Raw genomic sequence first — 27,386 nt, forward strand, 5'->3', positions numbered from 1 at the left:
ATATATTCTCTGCAGATGAATAAGTGCCTCTTACGTGTCCAATGGAAAGTGACAAAAAAAAAAAAAAAACCACAAAAACCAGGCAAGTCTCTCACCTTTCTTAAGAAGATAACAACAATTATTATGGGTTGTGAGTTTTTACAGACCCAAGGTCATAGAATATCTGTGGTAAATAAGAACAAGCACGAACACAAAAGCTAATCCTTCGTGATTATAAATACCTCATATCTAATACTAACAACTTCAGCCGGCTTTTGCATTTAAGGTTCTCACACATACTGTGTCCAAGAATAACAGAAATCATAGGACTCTATGCTGGTTACTGCTGGTTATCAACACTGAAGTATGAGACTGTTTAAAGAATTTTTCTTATAAATTAAGTTACAAGTCTTAGTCTGGTTAGTATCATAGCCAAATTTTATCCTTTGTTTTTTAAAAAAGTCTAAGAACACGGGTTAAACATACTACATTTATGCCAGTACTCTGTGCAACTGGATGAACTAGGGGAAAAAATCAAGGGAGGGTGTGGTTTTGTAGGCTGCAGAATTCCACATGCTATGTTATGTATGTACAGTATACATATATACCAACAGATAATCACAATCTCACCACGAGAAAGTAAAAAGCTCAATGAGCCTTCATTTCCTATTATATGTACATTTTACAAGCTATAGATAGATTCTTCCATATTGCTTCAAAAAAAAAAGGAAAAAGAAGAAAAAATACATTAGACAAATTCAAACATAGTTTAACTTTAAGGCTTCATCAGACCATATGTGCAGACACTTGAGATGATGATAGAGTTAAGCTTCCTAGGGTCCTAGAGTCAAAGAAATTCTGCTGACCCCCACTGCTAAGCAAGTGCACTCCTTCCACAGGAGGTAACATCTGCCGATCGGTCATGGTTCCACTCGGTGAGGACCCCAAGAAACTTCCTTGGGAAGAAACAATTTTCTCAGGACTGGCAGCCAGTTTGGGGGATGTAGAGAAGTTATATCCATATAAGGCACAGGGGCTGTGTAACCTGAACGTGTTATAGGAACCCTGATGGGTCTGGTTAGTAGCAAAGGCATTGCTGGATGGTGAAGGCATGATATACTGGAGCTGGGGGGACATCCCCGAAATCTGCATGGACAAGCTGGTCTGTGGGCAGCTGAAGGTGTCCCCATCACTGGCACCCATAGACATGTTCACAGAGGCACTGCTGCTCACACCCACATAGGAGGGAGTCCTGGGGGGTGCAAACGTCTCGCTTGTCTGGCTGGTGAGCCTGTTGTAGGTCTCGGCCAAGGATGTGCTGTACCGGTTCAGGGTCAGGCCCGAGCGGGCACAGGCAGAGTAGTCAGCCGGGGATAGACTACACAGCTGGCTGGTATTGGGCCCCAAATGGAAGGCAGGAGAGGAGCAAGGGGAGCCAGACAGAAGATGAGGGTGGGTGGCAGGAACACCATTCCCAGAACTTTGGAGTAAGGTGGCCGAACTTGTATTTCCTACCAAAAAAAAAAAAACAGTTGAAATGTCAAGAGTCATCTGTTCTTTGAATTTTGTAAACACATGCTGGACGCAGCTTGTTACAACAGGTGTTGGAAAGAGAAAAAGGAGATGGTCTTGGCTGTCAAAGAATTTACAATTTAATTGAATTCGGACTGACATAATTTAAACACAGATTGCCTCAATATTTTTAACGCAAATTATCTTACGACGGGATGAAGTTTTTTTTCTTTTTTTTTTAATTGCAGAAAATATTGGGACACTACCACAAAGAATTTCTACCCTCAATTAGCTTTCTCATTTACTCTAGTAGACATTACTGACTTTACCAGCAACTTTATAAAATATGTTTTGTCTTACTCCATACTTTGTTCCATAAGTGTAACCATCACCTCTCTTCTACCATCTTTCATTTTTTCCCTCAGCAAAGCTCACTCTGGATCAATATATTTTCTTGCAAGAAAAAAAAGTAACTCAAAGGGAAGAGCCAGACTGCTCAAAGGTACACCTAGCCTCAAACACACCTGCAGTTTGCCACTGAAAGCTTATGTGTGTGCCTTGGCAGGTTTTGGCTATTGCGATAAGGCAATAGTCTAGTACTTCAAAAATCTCACCCCCAACCAGAAAACCCATGCTAACCTAAGAGCAGAGATCCAATGAATAAACGGTCCTGTGAAACTTAAAGAGGGTGGTTAACCCTGCATCCAATCAATAACAGTGATGGTGGCTGACTCCCCTCTCCAGATTTGCTGGCAGATTGATGTCTGTAAGTGACAGAAATTAAGGGGAAAGGAGGGATTCCAAAAGGCTACGAAGGCTATCAAACCTTCATTACTGCAGCAACAGTGTTTTATATAGCTTCTCAAAATAACCTAAAAGCCCAATCAATCCATGATAATCGTCTACAACCCAGTATGCCAAGTTCTCACCAGAAAGCAGGGCAGGACCATGAGTAAAAGCCTGACTACAAGCGTGGGCAGAAAGCCGTTATCTACTGAGCAGACTGGAGAGGAAGTTCATTCATGCCCTGCAGCTCCCTCTGAGGAAACACGTGCCCTGGGTTTGTGCAAAACATTCAGAGCTGGGTCCAGGGGCGTTTGCCTGACCTTCTCACCAAAAACCCCTTAGGAGAACCCTACCCAGAGGCCATTCTGAAGGAATGAAGAAAGCATCTGGCAAGAAAGGGTGGGACCAGCATCAGCAATTTCTCGTGAAGTGCTCCTGACACCAGCACCCACTAGCCCACCTCTAAATTTAATAAGAGATTTAAGGTAAAGTAAAAGTCATATGACACATTAAAAAAAAAAAAAAGTTGCTGTCAAGTCAACTCCCACTCATGTATGTCAGAGTAGAACTGTCCTCCATAGGGTTTTCAATGGCTGACTTTTTGGAAGTAGATTGCCAGAACTGTCTTCTGAGGTGCCTCTGGGTGGATTCGAACAGCCAACTTTAGGTTAGCAGCTGAGTACATTAACTGTTTGCACTACCCAGAGATTCCAATGCAATATATAAACAGTCTAAAACATCCAAGATTTAACCTATGACCATGACAGCCTTCTTTCCTGGAGCTTCCCTATACTGCCTGAGAAAACAGATGGATTTTTGTAGCAGGAGAATGTTGGTGATGAAATCACCATTACAGGTGTAAACAGTAACTTCTGTATTTTTTCAATGCCTGAGCCCTGGTGGCAGAGTGGTTAAAGTGGTTGGCTGCCAACCAAAAGGTCTGCGGTTCAAACCCCCACCACCTCCACAGGAGAAAGATGTGCAGTCTGCTTCTGTAAAGATTTACAGGCTTGGCAATCCTACTGGGGAGTTCTATTCCGCCCTATAAGGTTGCTATGAGCTGGAATTGACTCGACAACAGGTTTGAGCTTCTAGGCATAAACAGTCTGCAGACATGATCCAGGGGACTTTGTGATTTACCTTGTTTGGGAATTCCGGGAATATCTTCAAAGGTAAGAGTCCGTAGTGAAGGTCGCCAGAATGCATACGACTCCACCAGGGCTTCCAACCCCATTCTAAATGGAAGGGTTGAGATGAGGGTAGGTAAGAGAAGTCTAGTCAGGTGCAGTTGGTGCTTTGTATTGTTACTGGGTAATATGCATCTCAGAAAACAACACTGGTGTTGACGGTACCCATCCTCCTTCCCTCCCACCCCACCCCGCCATTGGCAGGTCAGATGATTGCCACAGGTAGAAGATAATAGTCTTGAGATGAGTGACCTTTCTCTCACCAGGACCAGAAGAGGCTGGAACCTACCTAATACGTCCCGCTAACATCCTCAGAAAACAGCCTATCTTGGAGGGTAAAATGCTGTCCTCTTTGGCCAAGGAGCTGAGGTGAGGCCAAGGCTCTGCTGTGGTCTGGAATCCACCCTCTCTCCCTGTCATATTATTTCTCCCCTTGGTGAGGAAGGCTTTGCCACAAAAGTTGCCCCTGTAAAGCCATCCCTTTTCTAAGAGGCATTCCTGCCCCATCATTCGCTGCCTTAGTATCCAGCTCAGAGGAGTACTCATCCAAAGAAAACTGACTTCTCTCTCAGGGCACAATCTCCACCACACCCCACGCAGCCCACCTGGGCTCTCCCTCCAGCAACAGAAGGTCCAGGAGGGGGCAGCACTGGCTTCTCAGCCCACTGTGCAGGAGGATAGCAGGACAGTGATCTCGCAAAGCCAACACAGTATACAGACTTAGTATTAGCATCAAAAATAAAGCCCCTCTGTACACTTGATAAGTTAATATTTAATAAGACAGAACAGGCTGATTATAGACTAATTACATGATTTACATATATTTTAAAACCTTGGACAGAAGGACAACTAATACTCTAAGATGGTTTGGTCTACATAAATCACCTATCCTGAGTGATGGATTCAGTCTTCTCCTTCTCTAGGTTTGGGAATGAGGCCCTTCGCTCAACTATTCCATTCTCAAGATAACCACACCTGAGACCTCACCACTCTTCCCTCAACCACCACAGCCTTAAGAAATCGTTAATCTAAATATCATTGTTCTTTTCATGAAACATATAGCACCCATGTACGAAATGCCTGCTTCCTAGAGTGTCAAATAATGCTCAGCCATTCTCTTGTGATTGTTAAACACGCTGCAAGATCTATCTTTCATAGCTCAGACCCAAGGTCCTACCCCTCTGGATTCCCTGCATCCCCAACTCATGATGAGCTATGAACTAAGACTACAGGAATCACCTGAAAGTGCCATACCAACTACACAACAATGTCGAAAGCTCTCTCAATGTTGCTGGTGAGTGATTTGTGTAGATCTCACCATCTCACACTACTTGCCTTCAGTTTCAGGGTTTTACACATGGAGTTTGCTTCCTTAGACCATCAGCGTTTAGTCCCTCTCTATTAACCTGTTGATTTCTGTCGCTGTTCTGTGAGGAGCATTACTGCCCCATCTGGGTGATCCGAGAAGGTTGTGTGTGTGTGGAAGGGTGGTGTGTGTGCATGCGCACGTTCTCATGCATGAACACATCATCACATGAGTGCACGCATGAACCCGACGCATCTCTTAAGTCACAGGTGGTTGGAGGAATGTGCTTTGAGAGCGTTTCAAGGAGACGGCACCAGCCCTACACAGGTGCCAGTACTGGGCTGTCACAGGGTACAGCAGAGCACAGAGTAGAGCCACATGTTGCCTTACGTGGGCTACACTGGGAATGAAGGTCAGGATCCATCTCCAGGTCTCATCAGTGTCCCACAAAGAGAGGACTATTTAGGGGTAAGCGCCCTGGACTGGGGTCAGGAGAACTCGGTTATGATTGCCACTCACTATAACTCCCTGTGTGTCCTCAAGTAATTTCTTAACTTCCCTGGACTTCAGTTTCCCATAAAGTGAGGATTAGACTTCAAAATTTCAGACCCCCCTTCCAGCTCTAAAGTTTTTTAATACTATGTGATTTCCCCTGAATCAGACATCTTAATTGCAGTCAAACTACAGGACAAATCCAAGATCACTCAGTAATATTTTTGGTGAATCAAAATATTGATTTTGGACAGTTTTGCAGGCCTGGTCAGTCCCCAAATCCCATGTGAACATGGGCTGCATTTACTACTGGACAAACGAATGCTGGGTGCTGTTTAGGACATTACCCTTATTTTAGCTTATATTAATTCAAAATTTTTATGACTTTCTAGAAGCATGCTTTTAAAAAAAAAGTTTAATGCTATAGAATGTTAGGATATGGCTTTACATAAAACTTCTTTTTATGAGCACAGAGATGAGTTCTTAGTAATTGTAGTTTTAAATATTAAGGATACCAAAATGGTCATGGAGCGGTCCTGAGGGTAGTATACTAGAAGGTATTTAACGAGCATCCACTGGACTTGATTTACTCAATATCAAGATGAACATTACCGCATTATTCGCTTTAGCAGTATTTGCTTTAATACAAATTCACAGACCAGATTCTTGGAGAGAGATTATTGATCATCACAACCATACAGCACTAAGCTTTAAGGAGATGCTCGGAAGGTGACATATCTACAAATGATCTCATTTGGAGCTATGGATATTTTTCCTGAGGCTGATGTTTCACACTGCAAGTTCCAGAAAGGATTTCAGATATTTTGCAGGAAACAGTTATAAAATATTTATTAGCTGAATCTGGACTTTTTAAAAAAAGCCTTCATTTTCTCCAGGAATGGAGACTTTTCCTGTCTAGTTAAAGAAAAGATAAAAGGCACCTCCTGCAGGAGTGCAGCCAAGGCGATAATTTATACAAGATGCCTTTGAACAATTTCCACATTTTATCACCACCCTAATTTATGCTATCAAATGGTCAAGTTTATTTAGTGAAATGGTTATGTTTTTCCTGAAGTATTTAAAGAGAAGAAATTTTTGTACCTTCCTGAGTAAAAAATTTTATAGGGTCAAACCTAAGGCCTAACTGAAGAATGAAACTATTCTCAGCACATAAATTCTGTTTCACATAGCAAATGTCTTACAGGAGAGCTTTTAAGGGCTGAAGCTACTGATTCCTATAAAATAGGCTGTGGAGCTGTAAATAGCCAGAAAGGGATCATTTTTAATTAAAGCAAATTGTTTTATACAGTTTAAGCAATCACAATTGCACGTTATTTCTTGTCCTGCTCAATTAATTTATTTCACATACTGGGGAAAATAAAAATAAAATGTGTTTTAAAAAGCAGTAACAATAGTACAACAGAACCAGGCATAATAAAGGAATATGCTGAACTTTTTTTTCCATGGCTTCCTTCTCAATTAATATAGGAAAAAATCACCCCCCACCCACCCACCCGATAGCACTGTGCCCTCCACCAAGTCTTACATATAACTTAGGCTTTTTTTTTCCTTAAGAAAATAATAGATGTTATAAATGTTTAAAGTTGACCAAATTCTCTCTTTCCCATATAAGTATCTTTTGCATTTAAATTTGACTTTTTTAAAACAAGGAATAGTGATATAGATATTTAGCATTCCAAAGTAAGTACTGACGAGTTTATCTATAGTAAACAGAGGGAAAAAAGAGCGAAACTATTTCATTAGTACGAAGGCTATGTACAGGCTCAACTTGCTTTTCCTGGACTAAGATACTGTTCACACATTTGGAGCAAAATAAAAAATTTTAATTTTAACAAAAGTTTAAATAGTATTAAAACAATTATTTTTCTGTCTGTCCATTGAAACTAAAAGTTTTAGAGTCAGGTAAAAAAAACAGTAGCAAGCATCACAGATGCTCTGTCACCATTCCCAAAACGCCCAAAGGGAAATAAAGATGTCATATCAAAACTAGCATTTTGACCTCACCATACCAAACAATAGGCTTAATAGTTTATTTTCGCCAATGTCACTGATTTTTGTCACTGACCAAATTAAAGTAAAATTTCTTTTCATTATGCTGACATATCTAAAATTCTTCCTGAAACATTTTTATACATCTACTGTCTCAAGTATACTCATTCAAAGTTCATTCCTTATTATCTATCCAAAGTATGTTTATAAAAATATTTTTAATTTACTACTTCAAAAATGAACCGAAAGTAATACAAGAGTCTTAAATGGATAAGTATTGTTCTGCTAAAGCCAAAACTGCCAGAATATTCCATCAAAGTATTTGTCAAGTTAGAAAAGAAGTCATCCTAAAAGTTCCCTTCAAGTCACCCTTGTTAGTGACCATCTCAGGTTACTAACTGATGGTTTGATTCACACCCAATTTTCAGAAGCTCCTCTAAACAGCAAGATAAATCAGAGTTAATATGACCAAAGCCAAGCAGTTTTCAGAGGCAAAGTTTGTCTTCACTTTGAAACAGAAGTCTAAAACAAAATAGAATAATTTTAATACAGCAGACAGCTAGTATGTATTAGGAATACATCCAAACCTTCCTATGGAGTGAAGAACTTCCAAGAGAAGTCCTGCTGTTAGTCAGTGCTGTGCCTCCACCTGCACTAAACTGAAGGCTGCTCTAATCTCAACGGGTCATTGATGTGTTTTAGTTCTCATACTGCATGATGTTTAAACTATGCGCTTGAGTATGGAGTGAAACCAAGTCTCCGAAAGCACTTGTGTGTATGCTGAGAAAAGGGTTGCTGTCTATACCTACACTGCCAAATTGCCTAGCTGGAAGAACTAAAAATCTGGACTACTATCTGATCATTTTCTCTTTAAAATTTGAAATGAAACTGTCTCTAAAATGAGTTAATCGGTGATTTTGACTTCATGTAAACACAGCCTATCAATATAAAATTTCAAGGAGATTTAGAATAATGTCTGGACTAAAATAATAAAACAATAATAAAAATTACTTAGACACTTCTTTTTAAAAGCAAGATGTTTTTAAAAACATTTAGTTCAAAGTTTTACCTCAAAAAGGCATTTGGAGAACATTAGTCTATTATTAACCACTTTTACTACTAATGGCTATTTTAGAAAATGTTGCACTGGTCTACACTGGAATAGAATCATATCAATAAATCCAAAAAAATCTTGGCACAAAGACTAGGTGATTTGCTTTTTTGATAGAAGTAATAAAGTGGAATTCATTATTGCAGCTCTCCCACTTAGCACAAACACCATAAAACGAGACACAGAAAAAATAAACAAGTGTGTGGCTGTCAGAGAAGCCAAGACAAATTTGGAAACTAAAAACATCAGCTCTCTTGGCAATGGGGTAGTAGTTTCATATTCTAGTTGGAAATATGAGGAAACAAGAGACCCTATCATACTCAGAAGACAGAATCAATAATAGTGTTGGTATCACTAAGCAAATTCTAAATCAGTAACAGATGCAGAAAGGACACTGACTTGGGGTATTCAGGCCCCTGGAGCTGTAAGGGCAGGTTTCCCCAAGACTCCTTCAGAAGCAGCATGAAATGTACACTCTGAGAACTTCTATTTTCACGCAGCACCGTACATGAAAGTTAATCTAAAGAAAGGGCAGGCCACATCATTACATCCAAAAGTAAGTTGCCTCCAAAGCTCAATGGTATTAACAAATTTAAATCCTCAAAAAGAAATTATTTCAAAACCATGTTAGTAAATTCAACTGCTTACTTTGTAACAGAAAATTCACAATAAGACATCAGATATATTTATCACAGCCAGAATATTGTATACTAAGGCTTACCTGTTACGCCCAGAGTCTCGAAAGCCTTTGGCAAATGGATTTCTATCTATCTTTAGGCGAGTAATCTGCAGAGTAGAAAAAAATTTACATCAAATCTTATATAAGTGCCAAGTATGATTACGATGGACAGAAATGTTTGCAGAAAAACAAACTATTCCAGAATTAACTATTGAAGGATTCTGTTTCCTCTTTCCAATCCTCCAGATGTTTTAACATCCTAGAAGAAAAGCTAAAAGAAAATTTCAGAAATCATCTAGGACATTCATCTGCCATGACAAAGACACTCCCCACCCCTGTTCGATCGCTATAAATAGATAAAGGTTTATTTTGCTTTCCACATCCCTGACTCTTCTGTTGGTAACTTGCCCAATGTTTGACTATCCTCTCTAAACTGAAGTTTCTCCTTCTAACTTTGGGATGTGGTTTAATCCTGTTTCTCTTGCAACAATGGTGACTGGGAACCCTAATAGCCAACTTCTATTTGACAGCCATTTATATTTATATTTATATTTATATTTATATTTATATTTATATTTATATTTATATTTATATTTATATTTATATTTATATTTATATTTATATTTATATTTATATTTATATTTATAGATCCTAGTTTTTTATTCTCTAGAATTAGGTAATACACACTTCTTTATCTTATCTCTTTTTCCTTTAATCATCTTTGTGACTCTTCACCGAAAGTTTTATTTTTTCATCTTTTAGTTTTCAAGTCCTGACCTGGTCAGAGCACTATGGTGACTACCTAACTAGGGGTAACTACTGCTTGAAGGTTCCAACGGGATTAAATCTTATACATGTAGTGAAAATACGCATAACCAGCTTCTTGACCACTAAGACTACAAGATTTGGGGTGCAAGTGTTTACGAAAAAAATTTTTTTTAGTTATACCATCCTGAATGCCGCTATGAGTTGGAATCGACTCAGTGGCAACGGGTTTTGTTTGGTTTGGTTTATCTTAAATGTGACACTAACAAACAATACCCATGTGTTTCTTGCCAGATCTCCACTTTGTCCAGTGGAATTTACAGCCTATTTTCTAAGAGACTTATCATGTTTTGCTTTCCACATTCCTTGGCTTAATGAAATCTAGAACATTAATTAACAGACTTCTGACTATACCATCTTGGCTAATGACAAAAACACTAAGGCAAGGAAAAGTGCCTTTGGAAAGTCATCTGCCATCTCCCTATATTGTCCGGTGCATGTTCTCAGCCATCCCCCATCAGGTGTGCAATACCTAATACACGTGTGCTCTATATATTTTCTGAGTATGTGGATATGAATATATTATAAATGATATAATGAAAGGGTCTGCGAATTAATTCACCATGTCTGCCACTGTCAGTGAAGGAATCCTTCTTTACAGATTTTCATAGCTCAATTTTCTGTTCATTTCAGAATATTTTTAAAAGCACTTTTTTAAAGTACAAAGAGAGTACAGATTTAAATAATGATTCCTTGTATAAAGGTATATCCCAATTACTATTATCATTATTATTATCATTTTTATTACTAGCATTACCACATTTATCAAGTATATACTATGTATGCTATGCTAAGAATTTTATGCATATTATCTAATTTAATTCTTACAACAACTTACATGGTAATTACTCCAGGTTTACTTCTTTATTTTTATGTTTTAACTGAGGCTTAATTAAGCCTTAAGAAGGATCACATGTTAATAAGCAGTAGCCCTGGGCTAAGATGCCAGGGTTTACAGCCCATGCTATTAACTACTAGGCCTACCAATTTTCCGTAAATTCTTAAAAATAGTAGCTAGGAAATTAAAAGGTGGATGTGATTGCATTTGATCATTATCAATTTCCCTTCTTCCAATTTTTCCACCGTCTTCATCGGCTTGTCAATGTTTGCTAATCGGTGAGCTATTCACCAACACGTACCAAAAGCTCACTGTATCTCTACCTCACTTACAGGGCCACAGAAGCTCACTGAAAATACACACATAACACAGATAATTTGTCTGGGTGCACGAAAGAGAATGAATGAATGTGGAATATGAATTGGGTTGTTAATAAGGTGCTAAATGCCTCTGCTCTTTTCTCCTCATGTATTAATTTTTTCCTTAAAAAATCTATTTCTGCCCTAATATATTTTAAGAATATTTTCCTAACTATCTCTATTCCTTCTAAAGACTACATTTCATGTTCTTTCCTTGGTCCTTCTGATTTTAAGAGCTCATATAATAGTGTGGCAATGCGAGGGTGAGAGGACAGGGCAGCTTCGGTTGTGGCCCTGGGCTGACGTCTCCACAGTGATGAGAGCCGATGAGTCTCTCAGCCTTAGAGGGGAATGTATAGGACAGAGATCCAAGAAACTTTACAACAACAGAAACCACAGCAGATATTATAAAGCCTTCCAGTCTTAACTAGGGTGTATATACATGTAAAGAGAAGCAAAGACCTAAAATAATTTTGCTAACCATTGAAATAAAAGTTTTTTTAATTAAAAGAAAAACCTGCAACAGGCCACACCAACCTCAATTATGTAGCTATTTATTATGAAAACTGGCCTGAATCACATGGATTAAATAACTGCCTCCAATTCCATTCTCCACCTACTCAGCACTTGTAGACAGAGCGTTAAAGAACTATACATATTTGCCCCTTAAATTATTTCTAATTTTATGAAAAAACCACTACACAATTGTTGATTTCTCAGATTACAAGCATGTATATCACCCTCTATTAAAATTAAAGAATATCCTGAAAGAAGTAACCATTTTTGGATAGATACTAACATGACTATATCAGATTCATGCCTCTGAAATAGTATTTCTCATAATACATGAGGGATAGTTTTCAAATAAAATGAGCCGACAAATCCCATACTCTCCACAATTCACATTTCTACATTTGACATTTCTATTTCCTGGGCAATAAACATGCTTTCTAATTTTAAATATGACATTCTGATTCAATATCTCAAAATGGAAAGCCTCTAAATGGAACAAAACTCAGTCAGGAGACACACTTCTTGTCTAAGGAAGTCCTTACCGGAGTAGCCTTAATTGGGGGATCATGGGGAAATAACTGGATGTCATACATGGCAAATGCTTTATAAAAATTCATAATATTTAGATACAGTGAAAAGGATGGTTAGCTTTCTATTTACACCTGAAATAAAAAGTGTAGAAAAACAGCAATTCTCGGAACAATACCTGCTGATTCTGATAGGCAGTGACAGTTGTAAAGACAGTTTCTGGAAAGGAGAATGCCTTCACTCCCTCCCCAGACGGAACAGGCTTGATGGGAGAAAGATCATCTCCACAGTCTTTACGGATGACGTGTACTCGAGGTTGGTATTTGTGCATAGAATGAAGAATAATCTATGTTGAGGAAAGAAAAGCCAATTTATGTAAAATAAATTATGGTATGAAACTTAAGTTTCCAAGAATGCAAAAGTATGAATTTAATAAACTATATCAAAATTGGAACAGGAGAGCTGAGAAGTCATTTATAAAATGTGCATAAGAATACAAAATAGAAATAAAACCATTATTTGGTGAAATCCTATGTACAAGTACACAAATTTAACATCAAATTTTCTATCACTGAAAATACAAGAATAAATCCATAGATGTTTTATTTATGAGTGCAATAAAAACACAAAGCTTAAAACCAATAAAACTAACAATGAGATTAAAATTATATTTAAATTCCACAGCACACACCCCCTAAAATTATTTGCACGCCTAGTTTTCTTCATGTTTCCTCCATTGGTGATACTACATGCCCATTCATGGGCAAAGGGAATTTTAAAGATACACCACCTTCTGCCTCGTGTGCCTGGGTAGACATATTTTGATTTGCAAATTCTCTGGTCTGCCTGGAGAGCTCAGGGCCAGTGCCTCTATCACAAGGCTTCCAAAACAGATGCCCAGGGATAGAAAAGCTGGTGCTCTCAGACTCTGCTGGAGGAATCTGACAATATGGTTCAATTACCCTGAAAATGTTTACAGCCTTCTACCCAATGATTCTCCTTCTGAGAATTCATTCTAATATTTCAAATTCAGAATAGCTTTTTGTGTACAAAGATGAACAACAATAAATAATCACAAAATCACTTAAAATAATTAAAATCTCCATTAGCAGAGAGGTTAGGTAAATGAAAACATTTTCACACAATGAGATACAGTATTATTCAGCCATTACTAACAGTGTTTAGAAAATATACAACAACATGGTACATACGTTTCTTTTTAAACGTTAAATAAAAAAACAGGATCAAAATTGTTTGCAAACTTATCACGACTATATAGAGTAGAAAGGGCCCATGCAAAGACACGAACCATGATCATCTCTGGGTGATGGAACCGTAGATTAATTTTTCTTCTTGTTTATATGTTCTATGCTTTCAAAATTGAACAGGTAGGGTGAAGAAATAGGCTTCTCCAGCAGGATTTTCTATTTGCTGCTGGGATTCCAGGCTGAGTCATTTATTAATGAGTTTGGTTAATACACCTATATCTTTCCTGATGCAGGCTTGAATTTAGGTTTTTGGGTGTGATGAGCTTGGAGGTGAAACAACTCTTGGAAAAACACAATGTCTAACCCGTTTCCTGATTTTCAGGATGTGGGCAGTTTAATAAGCAAAACTCAGAATCTCTGGTCATTTCAAACACAAATAGTCCTATACCTGGAGAGTGTTTTAGCTGCCACAAGATGGCTTTACCTTCTGACAGTAAAGAGTGCTGTGGTCGATTTTTTGTTTTTGTTTGCTTGCTTGTTTTACCCTAACGTTTTTCTTTTTCCTGGAAGAAAGGTCTGGTTAGCAGAGCTCATGACCCTGCCCCATCAGGTGTGTTTGCTGACGAGGCCGTGTGAACACGAGGAAAGGACAAGAGGAGACAGTAGCCCTCATCATCACACAGATGCACGTGCGCACGCACACACACACACACACACACACACACACACACAGATGAGCCTGCAACTTCTGCCAAATTCTCTTTTTCCTCTTTCCAAGTCTAAGGAAAGGGCAGAATTTCAACCACCCATTAGTGGCTTACGAAATCAACGTAGAAGATCGCAACCGGACATTTTTTAAATGTATAAAATTATTAAATAAGATGGCGAAGAAAATCAGAGTACAGTCCGTGTAGTAAGGATGAGCACTGCATTGAGATTTTTTTTCTGTTAATCAGGCTGTGTGGGCATGTCTGTGTAGAAACAAGGAGATCACAATGACACATACGCACACACACTAGATCATAACGTCAAATGTATGTCTTGCTGTGAGTCAGGTCAAACAGTTTGAAAAACACAGGATCAAGATGTAATTCTAATCATTCTAATGATCAGCATATCCAAATGTTTTTATTTTCATTTCCTGGGTATAGTATTATGGATTGAATTATGTCCCCCCGAAATATGTGTAAATCCTAACCTCTATGCCTATGGTTATAATCTGATTTGGGAATGAGTTGTCTTTCCTATATCAGTGAGGTAAGATTAGCCTAAGGTATAGCAAGTCAATCACTTTTAAGATACAAAGAAGATTAAACTCAAGCTAGCAAGCAGAGATGGGGGAGAGAGATGCCAAGCCACATGAAGATTGCCCAGGAGCAGGAGCTCAGATGAGACAAGGACCCTCCTGCAGAGCTGACAGAGAAAGCCTTCCCCTAGAGCTGGCACCCTGAATTTGTACTTCTAGCCTCCTAAACTGCAAGAAAATAAATTTCTGTTTGTTAAAGCCACCCACTTGTGGTATTTCTGTTATAGCAGCACTAGATAACTAAGGTGGTATCTGAGTAGTATGTCTACTAATCCTCATTTGAAATGATATAATAGAAATCTAAGTTAATATCCTCAGAACCCCAATATCTCAGCAGGGCTGAAAAGTATCTAGAACTCAGTAGTTATATTTTTTCAGAGCCATTTTAAATGTATTTGTCTATATCTTCACCTTATTTCAAAAACAATCTAAGGTGGGGCACAGTGGAATGGGATGCACACGCAGCTTGTATGTGCCTGCGTTTATACATTACTAATCATAAAGATTATCCAAGTAAAACCATAATTTTCAATATTATCTATAGGAATTTACTGTATCTTTGGAAACTTTTTGGGAAATGTTGAACAAGTTTCAGTTCTTCTTTACAAGATAGCGTTATTGGCTTTCTCAGGAACCACCAAACTTAAAATGATGAGTGATCAATAACATTTTACTTATTTAACAGAACATGTAGAACCAGGAGAACCACAGGCCATATAAACAAGGAGACCACAATGATAATGGCCACTGCCAAAACCCAAAAAATTATATCCGTATGTTCCATGCTTTCTGTTCTGTTTAGAGGGAGGATCTTTTTGATTTTTGGCATTACCTTGTAACACAGGGAGTCACATGGACCAATGTCCAATAAACACAGTGCTTTCTCATGAAGCAGATTGATACGTATTTTTCTACTTTATTGAGTCAAAAGAAGCACAATATTACTTATTTCTGCTCTGACAGGCCTAAAGTGCCCTTGGTTTGATAGACAGTCTTACAGAACAGCTCAGTAGGAAAACACTATCTGCTGAATCAGGAAATTCTCCAGAAGACCTAAATGCCAGTGTTGGAAAAGCCAAGGAAAGGACCAAAGAGGAACAGATAACCAAAGCCTGGCTCCCTGCAGTTCTGGTGAGGCCAATTACTAACTCACTTAAAACAGTAGGGGTCAAAGCTATCACACTGGATCACAGCCTCCACAGCAAGGTGGTCTTATTTTTGTTTCATGTGTGACACCATATATAAAACACTCTTTAAGAATATGTTTTCAAGGTCACCAGCTTATTGGATTCACTGAAAGTTCTCTGATTCCAATATAACACACGAGAAAACCGAGCCTCAGAAAGGGTAAGTGACTTGCCCAATAACGTGAATATGTTGTATCTCTAAGCTCTTACAAGTTCCTTCCACAAGGGAGACTGGAACAGCCTCTCCTATTATCTTGTGCTTCCCTAACCTAACTCTCAAGGTGAAATGTGAAGGGGGTGAGGACAAACTTAGATCTAAGAGTGACTCTGTATCAGCAAATCCTTTGCAGCTGGGAGTACAGGTCCTCCCACAGATCCCTGGCTGTGGCTGCAGGGCCCTGTTTCCTCTAGAAGCCCTCAGCACTGCAGGTAGGAGTCCTGCCAAGGTTTAAGGCGCACTGTTACCTGTGAAGTGTCTTCAAATTTTGGGGGAAATTCTCATCTAAACTTTTCCCTCCTGAAAGCAAATTTCTGGTGAACAGGGAAACATGAACAAGATGAGAAGGAATACCCTACCCAAGCATGTTAATCATAAATACGAGTAGATCTGCACGTGGGTCGGCCAAGCACCAGTCTTGTTTTGTGATGATACCCACAGCGACCAGGCAAAAAGTGGCTACAGATGCCCTTGAGAAACAGGTAGGGGTTATAAAGCCTTCACTACATTCAAAGATTAGCTATGGGGTGGTGGACATTTCTACTCTGGATTCTCACCAATATCCTTCTCTAAAGAATCTTTGATATACAAATACCTGAAAAGTCACTTTGAGGCAAACAACAGTGGCTGGTAATCTCACATCTCATGCAGGGACTACATGTTAGGGTGAAACGCAATCCTAGGTCTAGTCCCAGACCTGTGAGAATTTGATTCCAGCAATAACTCTGTATTTAATAAAAGTCCCAGGTCTACATGGAGTTCTCAAGTCACTATGTTGACAATTTGCACATGTGTAGCAGAGTAAAGCTGGGAACTGGGAAAAAAATAAGAAAGCAAATTACGAGATTTCCTCTTATTTGAGTCTACAGCTTTATTAGTCAGAGATTAGTGATACTTCCTTTCAAATTATGAAAGGTGGCAGGGGGAACTTAACCTTATGAGGGTAGAGGTTAGTCCCTGAAAGGTGTCTTGCATCAGGAAAAGGACACCTGAATTAGGAAGTCCCACCAGAACAGTACTACTGTCTTCTTAGACCCTGAGTCACAATCAGCAATAGGTTTAGAAGCAAATTCTCCCAATCTCTAATCCAGCCTCATTTGGGGGCATCAAACTGATTTCTCCTGGTTGGAATAAAATGGCCTCAGGACTTCTCTGAGGGCTGACAGGATGGTTATTAAGCTTGTCTTTTCTTCCTTCTAGGCTACACCATGGCTTTGTATCTTTCACCACATTTTATAAAGTCTTCAAAAAATGTTATTTAAATGAGTAACAAAAAAGAGCATTTCTCCTCCTACTTCCTCTCTAGTCCTATGAAGCACAGTTCTACTCTGACACAGGGTTGCCATTTGTCACAGAATCAACTCAGTGGCAACTTTTTTTTAAATCAATTATAATATATACATTTTTACCATTCTCAAAACCAATTTCCTCGCTCCCTAATGTCACAGATACTTATCTCTCTTTCTCTCTCCTTCACACACTAATTACCTCCTTTAATTAAAATAGTGCATTCCTTAAAGGAAATTTTTTACCCATAGACAACATACGTCTCTAGGTTTTGCCTATTACCGGCTTTGTTTTTATTTTTTCTAATAGTGAAATATTTATAATTATTTATGTTGAAGCAATAGAATTTTAGTTCGCAATCTATTCTTCTGTGCTTTAAACAAATGGTATTTTAAATAAAATCTAGTGAAACTACAAAGTCAAAATCATATGGATAATCATTACTAAATATATATCTAAGATTAGATATATTAAATACTACATATAGATCCAGTAATCTGACCTAAGAGTTCTAAAATGATTTATTTAAATTTTTAAATAAGTTTATAACTAATATATGTTAGTATATAGTTTTTAGATCTATTTATCTCTTTAAAACCACAGAACTCAGAAGTGTGGTATACTAAAGATTTTGAAAACCAGTGACACTAAATGGCATTTAATCTAAAGTTTTCTATCCCCAAAAATGACAGAATCCTTAACGGACACGCACGCAACATTTTCCAGCCCCCTCAATGCTACAGAAGAAACCAGTGTCCTTTCACTGAAGTCAAACAAAAAGTAATTGTTAAAACTTGACTATGTAAACAAGAATAAAAAAGGAAAATTAGAAGTAATGCATTAAAATACTAGGCATGAAGTTGGATTCAGAAAAGAAATCTACTGTTGTTTTCTGATTGTTTTAAATTATAAAAGACAACAAACAATAAACAAAAGCACTGGCAAAGTGAGATTTCACTAGATGCATATTAAAAAATCTAGATATGCATTTGTACAGCAATTAAATTTACCTACAGGTTTTCTTTAAGTCCAACTGTCTAGAAATTTGCAAATCATATCCTGTCATCATTGTATTACTAGTTTATGACAGTTTACATTTTTGTTTTAAAAGATTTGCTTGTAAACATGCTGTTATGTCACCCCTTTGAGAAATGAACTTGCTGGACTTCCTTTAGGTATAATACATTCTTCAAAAGGCATTTCTATGCTGCCTCAATCAAAACTCTCCCAAATAACAAAAACCTAATAGAAATGCTAACTCTGATTGCAAATCAGCATGCACCTAGAGTTATTCATTAACATAATAATGTAGAAATCTTGCCTAGAAACAATACTGCATAAAAAAATTAACCAGATGTTAAAATGACTATATTATTGCAATGGCTGAACTTTGACTTACATATCAGGTTTCAGCAGTTTTATGAATAAAAAGAATTATAGTAACATATTTTGACACATTAGATATTATTACAAAACAATTGGGAACTTGTAAGCGAAACACACAAACGGCATAAGCCTGGCCCAGTTATTGAGAAGCAATGAGTCTCAGCTGGGACGAGAGCTGGATGCAGGCGGGACACAATAAATTATCCTGGTTAACCCAATTCCCAAATATTCATACACAAAGTATAATAATTAGCACCTCATGGGAATTCAAACAAACGTTTTGGCTAAAAAAAAAAAAAGTTTGCCTGAGGTTCTTTTATTCTCGTACAAATGTAGTATCTAGTTTTAACCTATTAAATACCTCACAGGATTCTCTGACCACAGGCATATACCCATCACCATCGAGTCAATTCATAGTGACCCTATAGGACAGAATAGAACTGCCCCATACAGTTTCCAAGGAGTAAATGGTGGATTCAAACTGCTGACCTTTTTGATTAGCAGCCGTAGCTCTTAACCACTATGCCACCAGGGCCATAGGTAAAAATGATGCAAAAAGAACCTTGATTTTGAACAGACCGTTCACACTCTGATCAACCAGGAAAGGAATACTATAATCTTAGAAGGGTTTGTCTCCTTCAGTCACATGCAATATAGATGTAAGCATGCTATTGAATGGTGTGGCATTAGGGAGGCCGTCTACTCACGTGGCCTTGGTCATCCAGTTCATTGTTGGTGAGCTTCAGCTTGTCGAAGCTGATCACTTGTCTCATCCAAGTCTCCCCTGAGGCAGGTGAGTCTGGATGAATGTACACCCGAGGGGGCACAGGGGAGTCAGCATTACCCGCCACCATCCATTTAGAGCTGTGGTAAACATACCTGCAAGGCAATGACAAGGTTCAGTATATGGACTATCGGTCTCCTAGAATCTCCAACTCCACAAAATCTGACAAAATGGACATCTTTTCTTTTTTTTATAAGGTCTAAAATAAACATTTCCTCTTTATACCCGGTATATAAAAAAATATGAGTTCAAGTACTTTTCAAAACTTCTCTAAGGTGGCGACGGCCTAGTGACAACTCAGAGTAAGTTGTGTGTTAAGGGTTTAGTGAAAAATATGTGCATTATAACTACCATAAATGCAAGTGTCTTAATGCTTATGAAAAACATATTCACATTAGGCATCTCACCTGATAGTCTAATATTTTTTAACTTTTCAGCTGGATATTCAATTGACATGAAAATATTATTAAATTATCAATCTCACCTTAAGCAAATATCAAAAATACTTGAGAGTTATAATATCTTAAGTTGTTCCACTTCCTTTAAGATCACTTCCCACTTTAGGTTTATGCACAGGCTAGGCAATGGAAAGGCAAGAGGAAATTGTCAGAAGGTCCAGTAAACTTGATTTTCATAGGGAAAAAATTTTATCTATTATCATTTACAATTTTTTTTTCCTAATGCTATGATTCTACATGCTGAAGATAAATTATTCAGTTATATTTTAAAATTTTTGTATATTCAGAAAATGTAGGCCTTTATCTCCTACATTTTTCTTGGCCCCTGTAAGAAAATTCTTGCAAAGAGATTTCAAATATAATCAAACTTTGAAATGACGGCACAGGTCATTAATATTACTTTTTTTAATTAAGAGACAACCATCCTATTGTTTTTGTTCATATATGTCAAATATATTGATTTAGTAAGAATAAACACTTAAACAACACTTCCAGTAATAAGATAATATTTAATCCTATGTTTAATTTTTCATTTACTAATGTTAATTTAACATACACTAATTCAAAAAAACTAGAAACTAGTATACTAATGAATCACTTAGAAAAGGGTATTAAATGAAATGATATACTTAGATATTCTTCTCTTTGTGTTTTGAAATATGGCATACAACTTAAAGCAATGATCTGCAAACGGTCTCAGATAATTCTACCTGTGTAGTATGCCAATTGTTGTTGTTAGGTGCCGTCAAGTCAGCTCTGACTCATAGCAACCCTATGCACAACAGAATGAAACACTGCCCAGTCCTGAGCCATCCTTACAATCATTGTTATCCCTGAGCTCACTGTTGCCAATTACTTTTTTAAATAGCATGATACCCTCTCATAACATCTCTGATGAGACCCTTTGTTTCAAGTATGGTCACATATTTCATTCTCTTTTGAACTCTCAATATGCCTCCTATACTCTAATTCCTGGTCTTAGGGAAAAAAAAAAATCACAAAATTAAGAAGAATAATATTTTTTTTAACTTCCTCTAATTGGTATGGTATAATTTCAATAAATAAATTTCACAAGTGTGGGTTTTTGTGAATTTTTATTTACATTCTTATGAAACATAATCATTTTAACTTGACTAAATACCACTTTTTGACATCAGAAAATAAACCCCAAAACTTTTTCTAATACTGCTGGAAAAAGTGGAATATAAAATGGAAATCTTAGAAACAAAAGAAAAATTTGTATTGTGAATATGAATTTGATCATTACCAAAATAAACACAGTTGTATGCTCTATCAAACCCTTGAAAAAAGTATATATATTAAATAGTTTAAACATCTATATTCATCAAAAGAATTAATGTTACACATTACATATTCTTTGTAAAATATTCTAAATTGAAATGCTGAAAACAAATTTCTTCTTGGGAAACTATGTAAGTGAAAGCAAACTCATGTTTTATAAGTTTATCTTTTAAAATCCGGCATCTTAGTACTAATACTTGAAATTCCCTTGTTTTATGTGCGAATAAATAAGAATCAGTTAAGTAAAATAAACTATCCGAAACACATGGAAGAAATCTGGAGAAAGAAGTAGAAGACTTAACTTAGAAGAGACAGTAATAGTTTTTAAGCTCATTAAGATTTACATTACCTTCCTCAGCACAAAATCCAAATTAGAACATGGGTTTTAAACCAATTATATAAAAAGAATGAACATCAATGCTTTTTAGCCTGTTATGCAGTCAGGTAATTTTAGCAAAATATCTTAATGATTTACTTAACTAAAGTAACTAAGCAATACAACTTATGCATAAAATACAAATAATTAAACTGCCATTTACATGGCCATTTTTGCAGTATTTCATAGTTCTATGTGCTAATTAAAACCTGTATACTATTTTAACACCATAAATGTTTCAAAAAAGCAGCCCTATATTTTAAAAAGTAGCAAAAACCAAATCTGATTTCATTTAAAAACTTACTAAAAGCAATCACTTGCAATCTTGCAATCACTCTATTTATGAAAAACTAAGAAAACCAAAATTAAAACAGCGTCTTCCTATTTTCCAAACATTCAAAACTTCCTTTTTCAAATGTTACTGATTTTAACTTCATGAAGATAAAAATCACTATCATTAAAAACTGCAGATTTGCTTTCTTGCAAAAGAAAAAGAGCAAAGGTTGGTTTGAAACTAAAGAATGTATATCTTTTCAAAGATTACTTGGTATTTAGATAAATATATTCTATTTCAAAACCCAGGTATTATAAGGTTTAAAAATATATATATATTGTGTTAGCAATCAACCAAAAAACAACGGTAAGGTAACAGTTTATTAACATTTTAAAGATGTCAATATAATAAATTATGAGATTTTATTTTTCTTAATTGTAGAAAATCTGAAATAATTTTCTCACATTTCAGAAGTTAAGGAAAGGAAAAAATTCCCCAGACATTTTATGATTTTGAATGTAACAAGTTATAAAGAAAATTTATTTGAAGAGTTAAAAAAAATCACAAAGAAAATGAAACAGTGTAATCTACAAACTTAACATTTTCCCTCAAAATTCGAATCGAAACGTGAACCCATCTAAAGGACACATTCAGTTTACCAACACCAAGCTGCATTAAAAGTGGCCCCTGTCGATAAAGTGCTATACTTGAAGACATCTGTCTGTCTATTAAAAACAAAACAAAAATTGTTTTCACATTTGCTAAAAGAGAAGACACCAGCTGGGCTGCTGGAACCCACAGGTGGTTGGATTATGGAACTGGAAATTTTACAGGCTACTGGAAACAACTATCACAGTCCTCACAGATCAAACAGGTACTAGCCTACAAAATCCTAGTAGTTTCTGTAGACAATCACTGTACCTGTATCTTTTGTTGTCCACTGGCACAATATCCATGGCAATGTAATATTGTTGGTGAGGATCTAATCCTGAGATCTTTACTCTCATTGCTGGAAACATGCGCCTATGTGTAAAGGAGGGAAAGGAAAAGAGGGTTTGGGTTTGTTTTTGTTTATGCTTAGACATGGAGAATGAATAAGCAAACAAACCTCTCAAATCTCCATTTTTCATATACACAAATTTATAGCATTCACTTTGGTAAATATAATTCAAACAATCAGAACACAGGGAAGGGATATCAAAACTGATGTTTTTTCACTGTAATTTGTTGTGCCCTGTCCATGTGTTCCATGTTTACTGAAATGTCAGAATAGTTTAAAAGCTGAACTGTATACTGAAGGAGTAATAGCACTAAATAATGCATTTTATTTTATAAAACAAGAGTTAATGAACATATTTACTTCAATAATACAAATAATAAAATATATCAAATAATAAAAATAAAAAAGTCGAATTTCTGCAAGTGGTAAAATATATTATAATGTGAAATTTTAAAAGGGTTATAAAAAGCCACAAGGAGCCAATGTGCCATGCTATAACCAAACAATATGTTCTTTATTGAGACAGGACTTCCTGTCTGCAGCATGGTAAAGGTGAAGTGCAAAAGTTGCTCTAAATTTGAAAGGTATAGTAAAACTTCTTTATTGAAAGCAGAAACTAAGCACAATGCATATTTACCAAATCATTCCTTCCCCTTCTGTACACTGAAAATAATTTCTTACTTAACCACACTTACTTAAAATTTTGTTAATTAAAACAAATTAAAATAAACATTTTCTCTTGGCTTCTCAGAGATGTGTATCAAAGGAGATGCTAAAGTAAATGCACGTACCCCTTAAAAAGGACATAGTAGTAGCAAGGAATACCAGCAAACTATTTGTTTTGAGTGGGGAAAAAAAACAGAATTTTTAAAAATTGTCATCTAATGATTTATGTCTAGGACTTTCCAGTTAAATCTAATTTTTGCTAATTTAATCTTATAACACAAGTTTTAGTATGGTTATTTACCAGATTTTTATTCTATAGCAATAATGCCATTAAAAGACCACTTCCAGAGAAAAGAAAGTCCATTATTCCTAACTAGGCATGAGAACAGTTTTAATATGCCGGCTGTTCTAGTGGTATTTCACTGCACCTGTAAGATAAAGAGTAAAGGTCTGTAACTACCTCCTTTATAAGACAACTGTTGCTTTGTGTTGTTGAAGGCTGAATTTGGATCATTAATAAAAGCTCAGTGAAAATGCAGAAGGTACCATATGGATTCAATAAAATATGTTTTTGTAATTTCTAATAAGTTTGGATATTTTCATGCTATCCAGGTTTTTACCATGTGTACTCCCTGAAAGAGTGGTGTGTGTTTTTAAGTTTCTTTTAAGTGAGCATATTATTCATAGATTTCATTGCAGTACATGAACTGAAAACTTTAAAATGCAAATATTTCTGTGCCTACCTCAAATTAATATGATCTAGCCAACAAATCCATTCATTTTACTAACTGATGCACGTACAAATTTTATACTTTCAAAAAGCTGATATAACTTCTTAGAAAAGTTTTATATTCTTCAGCATATTTAGAACTAAGAAGTTGAATTTCATTTAGGAAAAAAAATCACGTAACTGTGGATCTATAAAACAATGATTTTTTTTAAAGCAGGGTAATTATTTTCGCAATTACAGGCGGTTGAACATGTATTATTAGTGACTTCAGTGACTTTTCATCCGAGTCTAACATCAAAATAGCACAACACATAACGTCCTCACATTGCCAGTGAATCTTTTGATATAGAACCAACCTCAAAGTCTCAAATCCGAAAAAGCAAATAATAGCTTGGCTGAAGAGTAAACGGTGTTAAAAAAAAAAAATCTGTTTGTTTGTTCCCAGGAATGATAACTAGAGCTTAAATAAATGTATGGACGGATTTAAATACGACTTCGAATCTATAACTACCCTTAACTGCAAACATCGATGGCGCAGTGATTTTCTCCCCGGCATCCTTTTTTTTTTTTTTTATCCGGTAATAGGGCAGCCAGGCTGTGCACCTCATGGCTTGTACTAGAAAGGCAAAGCCCACCTCGAAAGTGAACCACCGTCCAGGGCCTTGTCACGTCTGCCCGTAAATTCGAACCAGAGCTCTCACTGCGCAACAGGCCCTTCTCCTTCCTAACTGAAGGAGGTGAGGTGAGACCAGGGTCGGGGGACATGGGGAATGTTCGCGCCAGCTCCTACTTTACCTGCCCGCCTTGGTGATGATCATCTCCGTGCCGATCTCGTGGAAACGCTTCCAGAGCTCGGCTCCTTGCAGATCCACCCGCGGGGCCTGCGGCGAGGGCAGCGGGGTCCCGGGCCTGGCCAAGGCAGGTGCAGGGGACCCCTTCGGGGAGCCCCCCGGGGACGCCAGTGGGGAAGCTCCCTGCAGGAAGCCGTCCTCACAACCGCCTGGCCAGAAAAGGACAGAGAGGGTGGAATGGGTGAGAAGTTGAGAGGTGAAGCCGGCCAGGGAGACGCGAACCCCCTGGAGGGGGTGAGGAGAGGGAGAAGAACCAGGAGAAAACGAGAAGCCTTGGTGCCATCTGAGCCTTCTAACAGGCCCATCGATAAACACCCGCTGTCTGCCCGCTGAGGGGACACTGAGCACTCGAGTGAGGCCTGCGTGGCCCCCAAGTCCGGAGCCCGAGCTAGGCGCGGGCCGCGTCCACCCCACCCGCCCGGCCTCGGCGGGGTCAAGGCCCCAAAAATATTTCGCGCCGCCGCGGGGGTCTAGAACTCGTGCTCAACAGAATCTGAGCCGGGTTCTCGAGTTCAGAGCCCCTAGTGCTGGTCCAAACATAGCCTTTGCTCCGAAGGGTAAGCAGCCAAAGAGCGTGGTGTCCCGGCCCCTGGCCCACAGCGCCTGGGCCTCTCTTCGCAATCAATAGGCGTCTGAGCGCCTCACTTTCGGCCCGGAGAGAGGCAACTTCTAAAAAGCTCTTCAGACCCGTCTCCCGCCAACCTCCCGGGCTTTCCTGCGCTTCTAGCCAAGCAGCAAAGCGGCGAGATAGCACGAAAAGCAACCTCGCGGTCGCCCTCGGCCTTGTACAGCGGAAATCTAGAAGGAAAGGCTGGAGGATGGTCAGCTACCCCCGGGAAATCGTTGCAAATATGCCGCCTTCTTCCTGGTTTGCACAAGCGGTTTAGGGTATTCGTTCCGGTTTCGGGGGGATTCCCCTGTTGCTTCCCACTCCACCCACCACGCTTTTAAAAGTTAGTAAGGAAAAAAAGAGCACCCATTGGCTGGGAGCCCAAGGGAGGCAGATGAGGAAACTTCCCAGCCGCGGCTGAGGAGTTGCGAAGCAAGGCTGGAAGCTTCATTTTAACCGTCTGGAGCGTGACCAGAGTTGCGCGCACAAGCGGCAAGGGAAGCAGCAAGTTTTCGCCGTGATACTCACGGCCGACGCGTGTTGCCTCTGGCACGTCGGGACACGGGGTGCACGCACACCCCCAAACTCTGAGAAGTTAAGGTTCGCGGCCGCGGTACGGGCCGGCCCGGAGGACGCGCCCGGTAGAAGTTAGGCGGGAAAGGGCCGACTCACCCGCGGCTCCGCCGGAGCCGCAGCTCCGCTCCAGGTCTGTACAGCTCCGGTCGGGCCCGGACACCGCCCCAGCTGGCTGCGGGAGCGCGGCGCTTTCGTCTCCCTCAGAGGAGCCCTTTCCTCCGGCGCCGGCGCCGGCGCCGCCGCCGCCGGCGCGGCTACAACCTCCGTCGTCCGCGGTCCCGGCCGCCTCTTCCGCGCCAAGCTTTCGCCGCTTCTTCTGCAGCTGCTGCTGCTTCTCGGCGCCGATGAGCGCCTCCACGGAGAAGGCGTGTGCCTTGAGGCTTAGCATGCTGCATGGCGAGCCCCTCCGCTTCTCGGCCATCCCCGCCGCCCGGCGCCCGCCCGTCGGCCGCGCGCCACTCTCTCATATACACTCACGCGGGCACACGCACACACTCGCTCTCCTTCCCCCACCAAAATTTAAACAACTCTCGGGGCCTCACGCAGGCCGAGCTCTGCCCCTTCCCTGTCGCGGGCAAGAACAAATTTGGCGTTTCCTCTTTCTCGCTCCTGTTGGGATCCGAGGAACCAGCGACGCGCCTGCCAAGCTTCCTTCCCTCGGTCTCCCGCGCGCGCTCTCTCACTGATGCACTCCTTCGCTCCCACCCCCTCCACCTCCTCTTGCTGCTCCAAGATCTGCCTCGACTGATGCACTAGAGAGGACTAACATGGGTAAAAAAAACACTCTGCGGACACAAATTAGGGATTGTAATTGAAATTTGTTGCCTTGATCTGTCAGCACTTCCAGGCAGGAGAGCGGTGGGAAGAACTTGTTCATTAATGTCAATAAAGCGGCGGGGGAGGAGCCAGGGGCACCTGTCAATCACTGAGACGGCCGTCCAATCAGGGGGAGCCGACGCCGCCAGAGCCCGCACCCACTTCCTTACAAGGTCGCGAAAACATAGGAGTGAAAAGCGCCGCCGTCTGGCTGGAGGTGCGAGCCC

At 38.9% G+C, this 27,386-nt stretch overlaps 1 protein-coding gene across 3 annotated transcripts; it reads right to left on the reverse strand.

The window, feature by feature from the left end:
• Positions 1–27,149, reverse strand: TBX18 (T-box transcription factor 18). Of its 3 annotated transcripts, XM_049896648.1 has the most exons (8): positions 26,440–27,149; positions 25,102–25,306; positions 22,832–22,933; positions 19,424–19,595; positions 12,304–12,471; positions 9,105–9,169; positions 3,418–3,512; positions 1–1,490 (listed from the first exon to the last, which is right to left on the reverse strand). In XM_049896648.1, the coding sequence occupies exons 1-8, from the start codon at positions 26,762–26,764 to the stop codon at positions 766–768; spliced, it is 1,857 nt and encodes a 618-aa protein (XP_049752605.1). In that variant the 5' UTR covers positions 26,765–27,149; the 3' UTR covers positions 1–765. The 3 variants fall into 3 exon arrangements, with proteins under 3 accessions (XP_049752605.1, XP_049752613.1, XP_049752620.1); XM_049896656.1 differs by lacking the exon at positions 22,832–22,933; XM_049896663.1 differs by lacking the exon at positions 3,418–3,512 and having other exon boundaries at positions 1,268–1,490.
• Positions 27,150–27,386: the final 237 nt, after the last annotated feature.

Source organism: Elephas maximus, chromosome 1 (assembly GCF_024166365.1).
Source record: "Elephas maximus indicus isolate mEleMax1 chromosome 1, mEleMax1 primary haplotype, whole genome shotgun sequence".
NCBI classification, from domain to species: domain Eukaryota; kingdom Metazoa; phylum Chordata; class Mammalia; order Proboscidea; family Elephantidae; genus Elephas; species Elephas maximus.